General features: G+C 37.2%; 1 protein-coding gene across 4 annotated transcripts in view; it reads left to right on the forward strand.

Moving 5' to 3' along the window:
• bcas3 (BCAS3 microtubule associated cell migration factor) overlaps positions 1-17,920 on the forward strand; it is a 272,896-nt gene that overhangs the window by 147,840 nt on the left and 107,136 nt on the right. Inside the window, exon 23 of one of the 4 annotated variants that reach the window (XM_048162170.1) lies at positions 10,249-11,262. The exons of the other annotated variants lie outside the window; for them this stretch is intronic. Within the exon in view, the coding sequence (XP_048018127.1) occupies positions 10,249-10,259 (11 nt within the window). The 3' untranslated portion in view covers positions 10,260-11,262. Of the gene's footprint in view, positions 1-10,248; positions 11,263-17,920 lie in introns of those variants that run through there. 4 annotated transcript variants of the gene reach the window in all.

The raw sequence follows: 17,920 nt of genomic DNA on the forward strand, positions 1-17,920 counted from the left end.
ACATGATGGTGAGCACGGCGAAAGTCATCCGTCTGCTTTACGCTTCATGTGCTCCACCTTTTCGCCCATCTGTCCGTGGCTGGAGATATGGAGGTGTGGGGGCGGATGGGGTGGAGATACTGGCTGTCACGCAGTTGGACAAGTGCAGGGCATCTGGCCATGGCCTGAGGACTCAGGCAGATCTTGAGTGTAAAGATCTTGTCATCTCTCGGATGGGTAAGCGAGCTACAGTATGAGTGTATGGGGGAAACCCTCTGTTTGTGTCGAGTTTAATGCGTTCTGCTTGTGCAAATGTGCTGAATGTGTATAGTTAACGTAAAGTACATGTTGGACTATGCGGCCGTCATACAGAAAGGCAGGCGTAAATGAATCCGTAATTAAATAAATGCATTAATGCTTTGAACGGGGTACATTTATCCCAGCAACAAACTATGGTAGGCAAAAGTTTTATCAGCATGAACCCGTCTTTAAAGCACGTTTGGAGCGAACATGAGTTTACATCAAATCTCTGATCTTCCTGCGGGCGTATGGCAAAGGGGGAAGTTGTTTTAAGTGCGGAAATGGCTTAACTTGATTTAACTAACAGCTTCCACATAGCCCGCTGCTTAAGATGCGAGGCCGGCTTAATGCACTGGACTCAAATCAAACCCAGAGTCATATACTGTACAGAAAGAGTGCTGTGTTCACTTGCCATCTCAAGCCCTGCCACTCAAAGTCAATATCCCAGAATGCCTGCTGCACTTAATTTCATTTTCATGTAGTGAAAGATGCACTGCGTGTTGATCCACTAGTACTTTTTTCTGTTCTCATGTGATTTGATTTAAATTTTTACTGCACAGGCACACCTCTGTTATGTTTCCTGGGAGATTATGGCATCCAGAGGGGCCGAATCTACACAAGACTAATGTATTACGTGAGAATACAAAGCACTAACACAAGTATTTATTTTATTTAACTTTTGTCTTTTGATTTATATATATATATATATATATATATATATATATATATATATATATATATATATATATACAGTCAAACCATATTCAGACACCTTGAGCATTTCATTCATTAATAGAGTTTATTCACTATAGTTTTAAAAAAATGATAATAAAATATGACAACATCTCAGAGTTAAACTGTGTCAGAAAAAAAAAAGAATCTTAATTATGTCAGATAACACTTTTTTATTTTATTTTTATTTAACCTTTATTTAACCAGGAGAGTCCCATTGAGATTAAAAACCTCTTTTTCAAGGGAGTCCTGGCCAAGAGGCAAAACACTTAAGGAAAACGTGGCCAGGTCAAAGTTTCTGAATAATTTTTGGTTCAAAATTTTAATCATTTTGACTGGTAGTCCACTGTCTGAAGATTTTTTGGGTATTATATGTCACAGTTTACTTTATTTTGCTATCCTCACTTACATAAATGAACTATAGTGTCCTGCACCCACTAGTAAAAATATATCAGAAATATCAAAAGGCTTGGAAGAGCAAGGATATTTTTAAATATATCTCTGATTGTGTTCATCTGAAAGAAGATAAACACCTAGGATGGCTTGAGGGGGAGTAAATCTTGGGATAATTTTCATTTTTGGGGGAACTATACCTTTAAGATGCGTTTTTTTTTTTCATTCGGATCACAAATAGATAAGGGAGACACATTCCCATTTACACCTGATTTCTTGTCCAATCCTTTAGTCCACTTTCGTCCACTTCTATCCTGATTTCTTCGAGGGGAGGGGTATATGGGTGGGTAAATGTATGGGCTTTTTCAGATCTTTTTATCTGATGGCCGAAATAAGCGAACACAATTTACATATTACATATTACGTATTTAGCATCGTCCACTTATGATTCAGTCAACCAAAATGCTTCTTAATACCATGTGTAAACAGGGCCTTAGTTCGAGTTCATTTGTGCATTCACACCATTTAGCAAAGCAATTCAGTTTACCGGTGTTCATTTATTGCTTCAGCTCACACAGCTCAAACGAGTTAATCCCCAACATTGATCATGAATGAAGTATTTGTAACAATTGTATTCTTTCTAGATAGTTTTTTTTTTTTTTTTTTTTTAAATCAAAAATCATTGTAGTTTTAATTAAAAATGTTAAATTATCATTATAATATGCATCTTTTGCCTTGCATGTGAGATTGTGTCTAACAGCAGCAGTTCCCTAGTGAGGTCTTTGACCCGTAGTCCATGAGTCTGGCAAGAAAGTCTGGTTTAAAAAAAGGGAGCAAGTACGATGGAAGAGGAAATTTGTTTCCCTCAGGAGCGGAAGCAGAGAAAGCCGAGACAGTTCTTTTGCCTCCAGAGTCACATCTGTATGGTGTCTTGGCAAGGGTCTCCTTCACATTACCTCTACCTGGCTATCCATGATCTTACATATCACAGCCAACTCTTTTATTCTGAGAGTAAGAGAGAGAGTGAAGTAATGTTACTGGCTGTGCTGGCCTGTCGTCTTGTTTTACGTTTTGGCAGACTGCACCATGACGCATGGGCTTGCATCTCATTACAGCAGGAGTCTGGGGCTCGTCTCTCTAATCAGCGGGCCTGCTTATGTCTTTGGTGTTGGACCTGGGGAGAGCAGCGCCGGTCCATGTTTTCAATAAAATCCCTTCGATGGGATCTTTTCTTCAGCTGTATCAAAGGATCAGGGAGCCACAGGGTATGAACTGGAGCTTAAAGGGTTAGTTCACCCAAAAATGAAAATTCTGTCATTGTTTACTCACCCTCATGGTGTTTCATACCCCTCTGACTTTCATAGAACAATGAAAAAAAAGAGAGACGTGGAGTGTCAAAGTTGCACTTGCAGTGGACGAAGACCATGAAAACTTGTGCACTATATTCCAAGTCTTCTAAAATCATATGATAACACTGTGTGATGAATAGACAGAATTTAAGTCATTATTGACTGAAAATCTTGCTTGACAGCTATGTCACCATTGACTTCCATTATAAAGGAAAAGAAAAGCTTGGGCAGTGTGCTGTAAATATGACAGTTACATAATTTTCCTTTTGATTTGATGATCTTTAGCAAATTAATTGATTGTGTAAGCAGTGTGGCAAAGTTTTAGTTGTTTCGAACCACTCATTACATTTTTCCCCACCTCCACCCATTTCTTTACAGCCATGTGCCCATTCCTGCTGTTGACCCAGACCGATGCGCTGACCCTCGTCATTGTGACAGTTAGGACATTTTGTCTGTCTGCCAGCTCATCTTGTGTGTTTTAATACTTAATTTGGTTTGTTTGTGTTTCTTTTGCAGCAATTTTTGCTTTATTTGCACAGCAAAATCTCCAGAGTTAAATCAACTCTGCTCAGAGTACATATGGTCCTTCTCTAAATTGTGTTAAAATAACACTAAAGCAGAGTTAAATTAATGAGATAATTAAGCAATTAATTAAGTGATGATTGTGCATTAGTGATAAACAACTGCTGTTAACAAGCAGAATCACTGAAGAAAAGAGAAACACAAGAACTACAACTGACTTCAGTCACAGCCTTATTAATTGCTTAATTGTCTCATTAACTTTAACTCTGCTTCAGTGTTACTTTAACACTATTTAGAGAGGGACCATATGTACTCTGAGCAGAGTTGATTTAACTCTGGGGATTTTACTGTGTGTGATGGATCTAGGAAGTGAATATAACAGAGGAAGTAAACAGTGCACATTGACGGTTATGAGCAGCAGTGAATTATTTCCAGAAATGTGAGTGCGGAGAGCTAATTTAAAGTCAGTCAGATTTCATAGAGCTCTCAATTATAGTAAAACCCAGCATAAATATCTTCATTGTTTATACTTTTATCATGTGGGTGAGCACGAACGCATCTGGAAGCCAATAACGGCCATGTTACCCGTTACACAAATGAGGTTGCCGTTTGTTACATCTATTTTGGCAAATTAGCTGGAAACGGACTACTATAAACAGCTGTTGTTGTTGGACTCAGGCGTCTGTGTGTCCCTCCTGATTGTGTGTTTGCATGAATGTGTGTGAAGGAGAGGAAGAGGGGGAGAAGAGATTCATTGTATTGTACTGACCCGGTTTTGTCCCACAGGCTTAACCCCTGCTCTTCTCTAGATTAATTTTGCATGTGTTTGTGCTTTATGGTGAGGCGTGGGCTGAGGGGATTTACCCTGTTTGACACCTCCTCAAATACAGTGTGGGGATTGTCTTCACATTGTGCTTGCAGGATTGTCTGTCGCCTTCTGATTATGAGAGGAAGGGAGGGGGGGATGATGGTCCAGGTGGCCATGGCAGAGTCAGTCAATCCGTAGGGTCTCTCTCACCATCTCTGCATCCATCTCTCTGGATGTGGGTTTTACAGCTATTGATTCAAACACCCGACATCTGTGATGTGATCTCTTACAGGAAACCATAGGTTCCGCCAACAAACATGGCTACAACAGTTATTGATACTTTTATAGAATTAAATTTAAAAAATATACATTTGTGTTAAAACACATCAATTGTATATATTTTACATAATTGTTATATTTTTATAACCTTTTATTTATTTGTTTATATTAGACACAATGCAAGACACTGTTATTGTTGTTGTTGTTGTTGTTGATAACAATAATATGTATTGTGTTGTGTCTAATATAATTAAATAATATTTTTTATAAAAACATTTATTTATTAGAAAATACAATACTTTGTTGATATTAATATTATATATAATCAATATATTATAATCAATAATAATTTATATTATCAATAATAATAATAATAACAATAATTTATTTATAATAATCTATTTATATTAGACACAACACAATACATATGTTATTATCATTAATAATATGATTTATTAATTACATTAATTAATTATTATGAATATATTAAAATGTATTTTTATGAACCAAAAACAACACTTGTTGATGATATTATTAATATTATTAATAGTATTATCAATAATAATAAGATTAATGTTTTATTGTAGTTTTAGTAAATATTTTGTGTGTGTGTGTGTATATATATATATATATATATATATATATATATATATATATATATATATATATATATAGACAGAATGCAGTGCTTATTGTAAATGTTATTTTTATTACTGTTATTAATAATAATAATACAGTACAGTCCAAAAGTTTGGAACCACTAAGATTTTTAATGTTTTTAAAAGAAGTTTCGTCTGCTCACCAAGGTTACATTTATTTAATTAAAAATACAGTAAAAACAGTAATATTGTGAAATATTATTACAATTTAAAATAACTGTTTTCTATTTGAATATATTTCACAAAGTAATTTATTCCTGTGATGCAAAGCTGAATTTTCAGCATCATTACTCCAGTCTTCAGTGTCACATGATCCTTCAGAAATCATTCTAATATGCTGATCTGCTGCTCAAGAAACATTTAATGTGTACAATTGTACAAAATATTTGTGTACAATATTTTTTTTCAGGATTATTTGATGAATAGAAAGTTCAAAAGAACAGTGTTTATCTGAAATCTAATCTTTTGTAACATTATAAATGTCTTTACTGCCACTTTTGATTGATTTAATGCATCCTTGCTGAATAAAAGTATTCATTTCTTTAATTTCTTTTCAAAAAAATAAAAATAAAAATTCTTACTGACCCCAAACTTTTGAACGGTAGTGTATAATGCTACAGAAGCTTAATGCTGTTCTTTTGAACTTTCTATTCATCAAGGAATCCTGAAAAAAAAGTACACAACTGTTTTCAACATTGAAAATAATCATAAATGTTTATTGAGCAGCAAATCAGCATATTAGAATGATTTCTGAAGGATCATGTGACACTGAAGACTGGAGTAACGATGCTGAAAATTCAGCTTTGCATCACAGGAATAAATTACTTTGTCAAATATATTTAAATAGTACACAGTTATTTTAAATTGTAATAATATTTCACAATATTACTGTTTTTTACTGTATTTTTAATTAAATAAATGTAGCCTTGGTGAGCAGACGAAACTTCTTTTAAAAACATTAAAAATCTTAGTGGTTCCAAACTTTTGGACTGTACTGTATGTATACTTGTATTTAGATAAATAAATATATAATTTAAAAAAACATTGTCCACATTATAACACATAAATGTACCCTTATATTTCACACTGATTTGTGTTTATCTCACATCTGTACAGATTCTTAATCTCTGAGCTTGATTAACCCATCGGCTCTGCGTTGCTCTGCCTGTAGCCGACCACTGGGGCTCAGACTGATTTAACCACATTGATGGCACTGTGCCTAGCTTCAGCTTTAGAAAGACCCCCTTAGCCTGTTCTACTGCTGAGAGTTTGCTTAAACACATATGAATGGGGTGGCACTGTCGGTGTTCCGTAGCACGTGCGGTACATGATGAACAAATCATACACTGTTCAGAACACAACCACCAACTTTTCCAAATTTCACAAATGTTTACTTGCCCTGAGGGTACTCCACGGGTGAGAGATGAGAGCACGCCTGGTCCCAACCCATGAGACACAACCCGAACAAGAACACGGCAGAGTACTTGAAAGAAAACTTCCCTTATGTTTCCCCTCTGGACTGGTCACCCCTTGTTCTGTTACTGCACCAGTCACTGGTTGATATTTTCAGCTGGGTGTTTCTTCTCTGTGGGGCTGGTGAAGATTTTGCACATTCTAGATTTATGCAGTGCTTAGTGTTTCCTGCCCTCACCCCAGCCACACTCCTCCGTGTAGCTGCATATAAAACAGGCTGGATATATTTATATCATGGTCTCTGAGCCTGAGGCAGAGGCCCCTCTCCAATACTTCTGGAAGGGAGCAGCTTTGACTCCTCAAAGGTCAGTGGAGTATCGAGGTATCAAGATCCAGTTCTGGAAACTAATTTTCATGTACGTTTATAGCTTTTTTTTTTTTAAATTACTAATACAAAAAGTGTCAATATGTAAGCCTTTTGAGGAAGTTTTTAGCCATTTTGTTAACTTTCACCATTGTGCTAACTTCAGCCATAAGCCATGCATATACAGAAGGTGTGTAAGTGCCCTTGACTGACTGCATCTTGCGAACATCAATTCTGGCCCTGTGAGAAGCAGCGCCTGAGATGAGAGAACAGTTCATCTGAAGGTCATGACGGCCTTGTTTTCTTTTAATTGAGTTAAGATGGCCAAATAAATGGTCTGCAGGCTAGCACAATCATTACCCTCACTCAGCGTCTACACACGGGCCACTCACACGCCACTTACTCGCTTTCACTGTTCTGACAAGTCGAGAGAGCAACAGTCAAACACACATGTTTCTCTTGTGTTTTAAACACATACTTACAGCCTTCATCTTTTTTTATCCCCACCGTGCTTTTCTTTGATGTTCAGTGAATCTTCGTGGCGGTTTACCTCACATCTTCGCTGGCTTTTTACTGGGATTCACTCGCTGGTGTTAATGTGCAGTCTGTGTTTCCCGCTAATGTCTTTAACGGACAGAGAACACTCCAGCAGCGGTATGACTCTAATAAGCTAATAGCACAGTCTCTTGACAGGTCCATGAGAGTTCGTACATTAAATGGATAAACACAGCCTTTTCTTCTCAATGTGCATTTCTTTCCCACACCACATAGGCTTGCTTAGGAACAGTGTTGGGGGACGTTACTTTTAAAAGAAATACGTTAAGATATTGTGGAATTTTTTTAAAGAAAACTAACAAATTATGTTATATCGTTACATTCTTTGGAAAGCAACATGCCACAATACTTTTACAGAATTTTTTTTTAAATGGAAAGTGCTATTTTTAAGGTGTGTGTGTATATATATATATATATATATATATATATATATATATATATATATATATATATATATATATATATATATGTGTATATATATATAATATATATTTTATTACAAAAAGTATGGCATAAATATTTACACTGGAATCAGAATCACAGGAAATGTGTCACTCCTCTGAAAGCTACATTTTTGATATATATTTTTAATCTTGCACAACCAATAGAAGTTTTATTTTATATATAGTAAATTTATATAATACTTTTTATATTTTTATATTTTATTTTTTAAGGTTATTAAAAGTTATTTTAAAGTTATTTATACAAAATTTGATAGGACAGAATTTTCCGGCTTTCCTTGTTTTCACTGTTATATGGTAGGGGGCGCTATTATGCATCTTCTGAAAGAGTACTGAAAGGGTTAGTTAACCCAGAAATGAAAATTCTGTCATTAAGTACTCACCCTCACCCGTAAGACCTTTATTCATCTTCAGAACACAAATTAAGATATTTTTGATCTGATGGCTCAGTGAGGCCTGCATTGACAACAAGTTAATTTCCACTTTCAGTGCCCAGAAAGGTACTAAAGACATATTTAAAACAGTTTCTGTGACTACAGTGTTTCAACCTTAATGTTATGAAACAATGAGAATACTTTTTGTGCACCAACAAAACAAAATAACGACTTTATTCAACAATATCTAGTGATGGGCCATTGCTTCATGAAGCTTTGAAGATTTGCAAATCTTTTGTTTCGAATCAGAGGTTCGGAGCATGTATCAAACTGCCAAAGTCATGTGATTTCAGTAAACGAGACTTTATGTCGTAAGTGTTTCGAAATGTTTCAAAATTGAATGGTTCACCACTGGGGGGCAATTCGTAGATTCGTAAAGCTTCGAAGCTTCATGAAGCAGTGTTTTGAAATCGCCCATCACTAGATATTGTTGAATAAAGTCGTTATTTTGTTTTTTTGGTGCACAAAAAGTATTATCGTCGCTTTATAATATTAAGGCTGTACCATTGTAGTCACATGAACTGTTTTAAATATTTCTTTAGTACCTTTCTGGGCACTGAAAGTAGAAATTAACTTGCTATCAATGGAGGCTTCACTGAGCCATCTGATTTTATCAAAAATATCTTCATTTGTGTTCCCAAGATGAATGAAGGCCCCGGTATACTTCAAACAAAATCGTAGAATGAACTGATGTGATGTCATTTTGAACAAAATCAGGCCAAAATGAAGTTCGTTTTGTGTTCTTTTTGGAAGTTTGAAATGGCTTGCCAAAGCGAACTTTCAGGAAAAGTTCACTCCAGCTGCAAAACACCTTCGTACTACCATTGGTCAGTGACAATAACGTAATAAGAGGCGTGCGCTGAGGCTCCGCCTTCACTCGCGTGGACCGTGTCTCTGACTCATTTGATCTGTAGAGTTTGTTGAGGTAAGATCTCCGTGGGTGAAAACATGAACACACTGGATAGCCGCTTTATAGTACAAAATGAAGTTGTGCTTGTAAAAAAATGAGGCACTAACACTGTTTTTCATGTTTGATACTGTAAAGCTGCTTGATTTTAAGCAATCTATTGAATAAAGTGCTATATGAAGACGTGACGTGACTGGAGTGCTGATTTGCAGAGCTCGTGCTAACATTTCCATGCTGTTCTGATCAGACGCTTTTCTTATGCTTTCTATAATAAATGCTTGCTGTTTTCTCCTTTTTGTTGTGTTTATTTTGTTACTGAGAAGAAAGTGCATGGCACATATTTACATATTCATCTAAACGTCGATCTCAGCAGTGTGGGCGGCGTCAGATGTTCGTTTACAGTATATCGCTGGTCACGCATTTCGAATTCCATTTTACCTCTAAACGAAGAACGAAAAAGAACTTTGTTTGAAGTATACCGGAGCCTTGAAGGTCTTAGGGGTTTGGAACAACATGAGGTTGAGTAATTAATGACAGAATTTGAATTTTGGGTGAACTAACCCTTGAATCTCTGGATAAAAACACAGGAAAAAAGAAGCAGAAACAAGTGATAAAAGCATTGCTTTTGCATGTTGTCGTATTTGAAAATTAGCTTTTTGGGGGTTTTTTTGTTTTTTTTTTTATAAAACTTACACTACAATTAAGTACTGATCAAAAAATAGCCTAATCCATTAAGCTACAATGAAACATTTATTGTTTAAAAGCAGAGGCTGTGTTCTTTCTTTTGAATTTTTCTTTTGAAATTACATGTTCAGATATTCATATAACAAAATATTCTGGGGGCCATCAAATTTTTGTGAAAATGATCAAAAACGCTGGCGGTGGCTGGCAACTTTTTTTTTTTTTTTTTTTAAATGCTGGCAGGGAAAGAGTTGAAAAATAAAATAAAATAAAAGCCCGTTAACTGACATATCACCCCCAACACTGCTCAGGAATGATGGAATAACTTGCATGCTTGGAAAAAGTGTCCACCCAACATTAAACATACGCTTTTTTCTTTCCTTTCTTCCTTTGTGTTTTTGTTTCTCTGCAGGTATATCCTAAAGGACGCTCTTTCTGCCGTTTATCATTTCTGCCTTTTCTTTTTATTATCAATTATTATTTCCTTTTTAAAGCATGCACATCCACTCCATCACTCCTCCCCTTTCATCCTCCTTTCCTCCCTTCATTTCCTTCATTGATTTACCATCAATATGTGTGAGAGTGAAGAAGAAAGGAGAGGAGTGGAGAGAGGAGAGGACGGGAGAGAGGAGGGCCACAGCCCAGCGCAACACCCCCGCCATCGGTGCGCTTAGGGACGTTAGTGCAAAAATGTGGATCAAAAAGCAACTAATGACCACCGTGTAACCAACACTTAACTACAGTGCCAGTTGCCAGTTTTGCGGCCCTTTTCAGACTGAAAGTAACGTTCAAAATGGCCTCGGAAAGAGGAGCATTGCACAATACCGAATTCAGGGCGGTGCCACAATGTAGTTTAGGTGGCAACAAGTCGTGATTTTACTGTGTCAAACATAGCCTGCACATAGCTCAAACATATCAGTGTTCATTAGTAAATGAGTTGAACTGATAGAAGTAAAAGCACAAAATGCCAAATGTGTGTGTCCAGTTGCCCCCCTGACCTGGTGACATTTATCATCTACTGTATAGCGGAGCTTCAACTGGTGTTCTGATGCTGCCAGCTATATGAATATATTTTGAAATATACAGCAATATTATTTGAAAAAACAAAGCTTTAGATGAGTAAACTGTCATGAACTGTGCTGGACTGGTCCATCAGTTTCATTTTTGCAGTTGTTTGATATAGATGTTATACAGTGTTAGAAGAATACATCTAACACAGTGTCTTAACCAGATGCAAAACAATACAGCGATAATTTAACTCTCCTTGTTAATCAGTTTTTGTCCGAACCAGTTTTTCTGCTCTAATGTTCATTCTGTCCGTAAGGCCTATAAGCCCGTTTTTGAAAGAAGTTGCTTATGCTCACCAAAGCTGCATTAATTTATCAAAAATACAGTAAAAACAGTAAAACTGTGAAATAGTATTACAATTATTTTCTGTTTTAATATATTTAAAAATGTAATTTATTCCTGTGATGTCAAAGCTGAATTACTCCAGTCTTCAGTGTCACATGATCCTTCAGAAATCATTCTGATGTGATGATTCACATATCTTATTATTATCAATAACAGTATTATAATGTTTTTGAAAACAGTTGTGCTGCTTAATAATTGTGTGGAACCATGATGCATTTTTCAGGCTTCTTTGATGAATGGAAAGTTCAAAAGAACAGCATCTATTTGAAATGGAAATCGCGTGTAACATTATAAATGTCTTTACTGTCACTTTTGATCAATTTAATGTGGCCTTGCTGAGTATTAATTTCTTTAAAAAAAAAAAAAAAAATCTTTTTACTATAATATGCATTTCTTTTATTTTCAATTTATTGTAATGTTCCTTCTTTACATTCAGATTCAAAATTGCTGTTTCTGTAATTGTGATTTTTGCATTCATTGTGGGCAGAGAAATTGCTGGTCGCTAGTTAGAACACAATATTTGATTACAGGGATTCTTGCTTCAACCCACGTACTAAAAAGGCACGATTGACCACTGGTTGTCACTTAGAATTTATGGCACAAATTTGCAGTATTGCTGCTCAGTATGTTGTAAAATGATCTGTTTAAATAATAACCCCTGGCCATGTTTGCTCTGTGCTATGATGTTGCTAATGCCATGTGTACGACTGGTGAAGTTGTGTCTAGAAAAATAAAAAATTGAAATATTTATGCTCAAAAATGTTTCTTCTTTCTGCTTTTGTGCCCCGACTATCCATTTATCATTGGTGTGTTTAGAGTGTGCAGGTTGTTTTGTACATATCAGCTTGTTGGAACACCACCTGTGATGCTGGAATAGATTTTGGACAAAACCTGTGTTTAACAGACCTTACTGGCTTCATGTGTGCACCCGTGTGTAAGATACACAAGACAGTAGGACTGAAAAGTAGGATGTGTTTGTCTGTGTACTGCATTTTTAATGAATGAAGTCTTGCTGTGTTTGAACTTTGTAATCATCTGCAGGATATTGGCAGGCAGCTGCAACTTTGTGCTGTATCTAAGTTGCACCAAGTGTTCATGTCTTTCCGTATCCCTTGATATCACTGGAGTTCTTTTATGAAGGTGGAGAAAGAACAAAATCGACATCCCATGCAAGTTAGCATCACCATTTAAATGGATGAACACAAGTTATATTACTCACCTGAAGTCCAGTAAGGGATAGTTCACCCCAAAACAAACAATTTTTTTTTTTTTTTTTTTTTTTTTTTTTTTTTTCATTATTTACTCACCTTCATGTTGTTCCAGACCTGTAAGATTTTCCTCCTTCTGTGAAACACAAAAGAAGATATTTTTAAAATATGAAAGTGAAAGTCAATGGGGTCCAAAAGTTGCTTTTGACCCAAACATTTCTCATCTCTTATTGTCAGTGTTGAAATCAGTTGTGCTGCTTAATATTTTTATGATTACCATGATACATTTTTGTTGGGTTCTTTGATGAACAGAAAGTTTTAAAGAAAAGCATTTATTTTAAATAGTAAGATTATTGAAGATTTTACTGTCACTTTTTGTGAATTTAGTGCGTCCTTGCTGAATAAAAGTATATAAAAAATAAATCTTACTGACCCCAAACCTTTAAACGGTAACTTTGCTCTTTTTACGGCAATAGAATTTATTTGAATTTCATTTTTTTTTTTTAATTTAAAATTTATGTGAATTTCATTGCATTGTAATTCTATTTCCTTACATCCAAATTGCGGTTTTTGCAGGTGCAATTTTCATGTTTGGCAATTTTCATCTTCTTTTATGTTCTGCAGAAGAAAGTAAGTCATACAGAATTGAAACGACATGAGAGTGACTAAATGATGACTGATTTTTCATTTTTGGATGAACAAACTCTTCAATGCCAGGAGTAAATGACAGTCCAGTGCTTCGACTGAAGTGTACAGAAGCCCAACCGTGAGTGTGAACTTTTGTTCTCAGAATCATACATGAGCGGGAAGCAGAAATGAGCATGTGATTATGGATTGCTGTGAGGATGGATCTCCTCCAGCTGCTCTGTACCTCCGGTCAGCCCTCGTCTCACCAGCCCGTGTGCCGGCTAGCTCCATCCGCGACCGCGGCGTTCAGAAGCTGCCATTTGTTTAGATAAGCCTTTGATACTGAATTTTATACTTCTTGGCTTCACATGATGGCAAAATCCACTTTTTAACTCTTTCACGCCGTGCCGCTGCGCTTTGTAATAAGCTGCGACGATTATACGATTGAAAATATACTCTAATCGCTCGCCTGTTTATTTTGGACCACGATACTTTGCCAAAAACAATACCAGTCAAAACAAAGCAGGGGTTATGTGGACTCGCAGTAATTTGCGCTGTCTGTGAAGAGGTTTTTGCCTCCCTTTGAAGTGTCCGGTGCCCAAATTACAGTGCTGCCATAATGAAGTATTACCATGCAATTACCCAGCAGTGTGCTACACACAGCAGCCGAGCAGAGAAAGTGCTGAGAATAGTGTGTTGCAGTGCCACGCTGTGAACAGGACGGCTTGGCTCTACAGTGGGCGGCCCTCACCTGAGGTGGCCAGGCTTGATGAATTATGGAGCGCCAGCAGCCTCATCAATACTGCAACGAAAGCGCAAAATACGCAGCCTATTGGCACCAGCCTACGCGTTAACGGCCAATGTATTTTTAATTAACGCCGAGCCTTCCTCCTTCATTTGACGGTTGCCGTAAACATGACAGAGGATGGTGACGGCTATTTCTGGTGCTCAGGTAGCACAAAGGCTTTTAAATTTTCACAAACCGAGACACCCGCCTTGTCTTTGCGCTTAGACCCTTGGGCCCCTTTCTCCTCGTCTGAAAAAAGAAAAGAAAGGGAAAAAGGAGCACAACCAGGTCAACACAACAGTACGTGCCAGCCATTCAGAGATGGTTTTTAATTTGTTGCCGCTTGCTGCAAGTTTAGGGAGTAGTATTATTGAGGCTTCCATAGAAACCGAAGTTACACATCATTGGCAGTTGAGTCCGTGAAGAAAGAGGAGGTCGACTCCTCCCTGTTACAGACGCCTTGATTAAAACCAACATGAGAGAGAGAGAGAGAGAGTGATGAGACAAACCACATGCTTAGTGACTCATACACACCAGGCCTGCAGCAGATGCACGCTCTGAGATCTCTAATCAAATCTCAGTTTGGTACATTGTGGAAGCATTCTGAGACACAAATTCACTCTTTATGTCAATAACGGAAGTCATCGCGGATTTTCTGAAGCGGAATCTCCTCGCTCGCACTTACCTCAGCGTTCCAAACCGGTCGCAGGCCCCTGCTCTCGGACGCTCGGGGTCAGTCGCGGCTGAAATGAGAACCAGGGACGGGCGCGGGGTCAGCAGCTGGTGGAGGATATGGCAATCATTTATAAAAATATGCTTTCCCAAGCCCACAAAAACAAAAGCCCCAAACTCAACAGCTGGGAAGGGTTGGGAGTAGCCCCAAGGCTGGCAAGTTCCCTTCCAGATGGAGAGGTTAGGCCGAGGCTAGCCAGGCAGCTTCACTTAAACTTCCGATTCCCATTAGGCACATAGAAGATTGCAGGGGAAGGGAAGAGGAAGAAAAGCAATGAGCATGACTGCTCTGTTTTTTTCGCCCCGCTTAATCAAATAAAGCAGGAAGCTTCCGAGACGGAAGAATTGTGTTTATTGATACTTAAGCATACTTGGAGTTTGTTTGTTTTCAGAATCCTCTCTCTCGCTGTGTGATATTGGTATTTGTGGTTTAGTCATTTCTCTTTTTTTTTTTTTTTTTTTTTTTTTTTTCTGCAAATCTTTTTCTGGGAGAGTTACATTTTCACTTTTTTTCTATTATTATTAATGATAGTAAATTTTAAAAAATAGAACCACTGGGAAATTTTGCTAAACCATTTGGAGTTAATAGCCAGGCCATGTCAAATAGCGAATGAAACAGGTCTTAAATAAGAATTGATGACCTTCTCCCGGTCTACTGTTGATCTGACACCCCACGCAGCACAGAAGTAACGGGTCCTTTTGTGGATATTAAGTTACCACCGGCTCAACTCTTTTGAAATGTGCAATTGCCGTCTTAAAGGAACTCCAAAACCCAATGAAGACGGCCCTTTAATAAGAGTAATATACACACTAAAGCCTCGGGAATAGATCCATGGGACGTAATGCGTATCTTGTGTGAGCCGGTGTCAGGAGCTAGTGGCTACAGAAAGACACGAGGGGAAGTTGACATGGGGTCCACGCAACCTGGCAACCTTTTGAAACCGTACATGTGATATTCATTGAGAAAGACTCTGAACGTTTACCGCTAGAAGGCTGGGCTGCTGATGTATTAAGCTAAGACTATAAGGTCTGATGGGAATTAATCAATGAAACGGCAGAAGCCTGAGCCAAGTTTGTACTGCTCCTTCAAGCCCCCCAGCAAATGTCATATTCAGTTTTTTATGGAAATATGGAAAAACTCCATTTACAGCCTGTCTGAAAAAGTAATAGTGTGTTTTGTTTAGAAATGAAACAGCTCTTAAGGTCGCACACTTTTTGTACGAAGGCAGTGGCTTAGTTATTATTATGAAATGTGGATTTGATTTGAATGCACATGTGTAAAAGCAATTGAAATCAGATAGGATCACACTGAAGACATTACCATCACCTCAACTGGCCATTTCTGGATATGCTCCCATATATAGGAATGATCTGAAGCCTCACAAGTGAGTGGTGACTGTCTAGGTTGCCATTACACATTATAGCAAAACATTTAGAGATTTATTTTGTGATCCTTTTTGTCTTTGTATGTTTCTCCTGAGCCTGTAAGGTAATCCAGCACCCCCTTAAGCCAACGACCATCGACCCCTTTGGGCTGTAAACACACCAGCAGAGCTCAGGGGTCATGACCTCAGGGCCTGGTGGGGTCAGAGTGGCGGACAGCAGGGGCAGCCATCACAGGCCCATTACTGCAGGAAATTGGAAACACTGACACAGCTCAGACACGGGCAGCATGCGCTCTGACGCCATTTGTAGCGCCTAATTGTGCCATAATTAAGATGAACTGAAAGGGGGGATGGGAGTGGTGCTGGAAGGAGAAGCAGACAGGAAAGAGGAAAGCTATCATCACATTTCACATGCACGCATTAGAACGCTCATAGTGTTAGTGGACGTGACTGCAGTGGTGTGCTTTTTTTCTATTTCTCTTTTCTTTTTTTTTCTTGCGATGCATATTTAATCTCCCTTTAGGTTTAGTGTCAGGATGTATTATGTTTTTTTGTTGGCATCTGTTTTCACATATTAGGTCACTTATGTGTACAGCTTATTGTGATTACGGCACTTTAAAATGCTTCATTGTTTTTAATGTGTATATATATAAAAATATACTATATATATACTTCTGTGACATACTGTACACATATACACTTCTGTGACATACTGTGTATATATATATATATATATATATATATATATATATATATATATATATATATATACATATATGTCACAGAAGTGAGTACACCCCTCACATTTTTGTAAATATTTTATTATATCTTTTACAACACATTTACAACACTGAAGAAATGACACTTTGCTACAATGTAATGTAGTGAGTGTACAGCTTGTATAACAGTGTAAATTTGCTGTCCCCTCAAAATAACTCGCCATTAATTTCTAAACCGCTGGCCACAAAAGTAAGTACACCCCTCAGTGAAAATGTCCAAATTGGGCCCAATTAGCCATTTTCTCTCCCCGGTGTCATGTGACTCGTTAGTGTTACAAGGTCTCAATGGGGAGCAGGTGTGTAAATCTGGTGTTATATTTTATATAATAAAGTATTTTCAAAAATGTGAGGGGTGTACTCATTTCTGTGGGATACTGTGTGTGTGTATATATATATATATATATATATATATATATATATATATATATATATATATATATATATATATATATATATATATATATATATATATACATACACACACACACACATACACAGTGCTCAAAATTATTCATACCATTGGTAAATATGACCAAAGAAGGCTGTGAAAATAAATCTGCATCATTAATACTTTTGATCTTTTATTTAAAAAAAATCTACAAAAATCCAACCTTTCATTGGAGAATAATAATTTTAAAAGGGGGGGGGGGGATCTCAGAATGAGAGAAATGTTTCTCTCTAATACACATTGCTCACAATTAATCATAACCCTTTTATTCAATACTTTTTGCAACCTCCTTTTGCCAAGATAACAGCTCTGAGTCTTCACCTATAATGCCTGATGAGTTTGGAGAAAACCTGACAAGAGATCAGAGATCATTCCTTCATGCAGAATCTCTCCAGATCCTTCAGATTCCCAGCTCCATGTTGGTGGTGCTTCTCTTCAGTTCACTCCACTCATTTTCTTTAGGGTTCAGGTCAGGGGACTGGGACGGCCATGGCAATAGCTTGGTTTTGTGTTCAGTGACCCATTTTTGTGTTGGTTTTGATGTTTGTTTTGGATCATTGTCCTGATGGAAGATCCAACCACGGCCTATTATATGACTTCTAACAGGGACAGTCAGGTTTTGATTTTTTATCTGTTGGTATTTGATAGAATCCATGATGCCATGTATCTGAACAAGATGTGCAGGACCTCCAGCAGAAAAATAGG

This window comes from Megalobrama amblycephala, linkage group LG16 (genome assembly GCF_018812025.1).
Source record: "Megalobrama amblycephala isolate DHTTF-2021 linkage group LG16, ASM1881202v1, whole genome shotgun sequence".
Lineage (NCBI taxonomy): Eukaryota > Metazoa > Chordata > Actinopteri > Cypriniformes > Xenocyprididae > Megalobrama > Megalobrama amblycephala.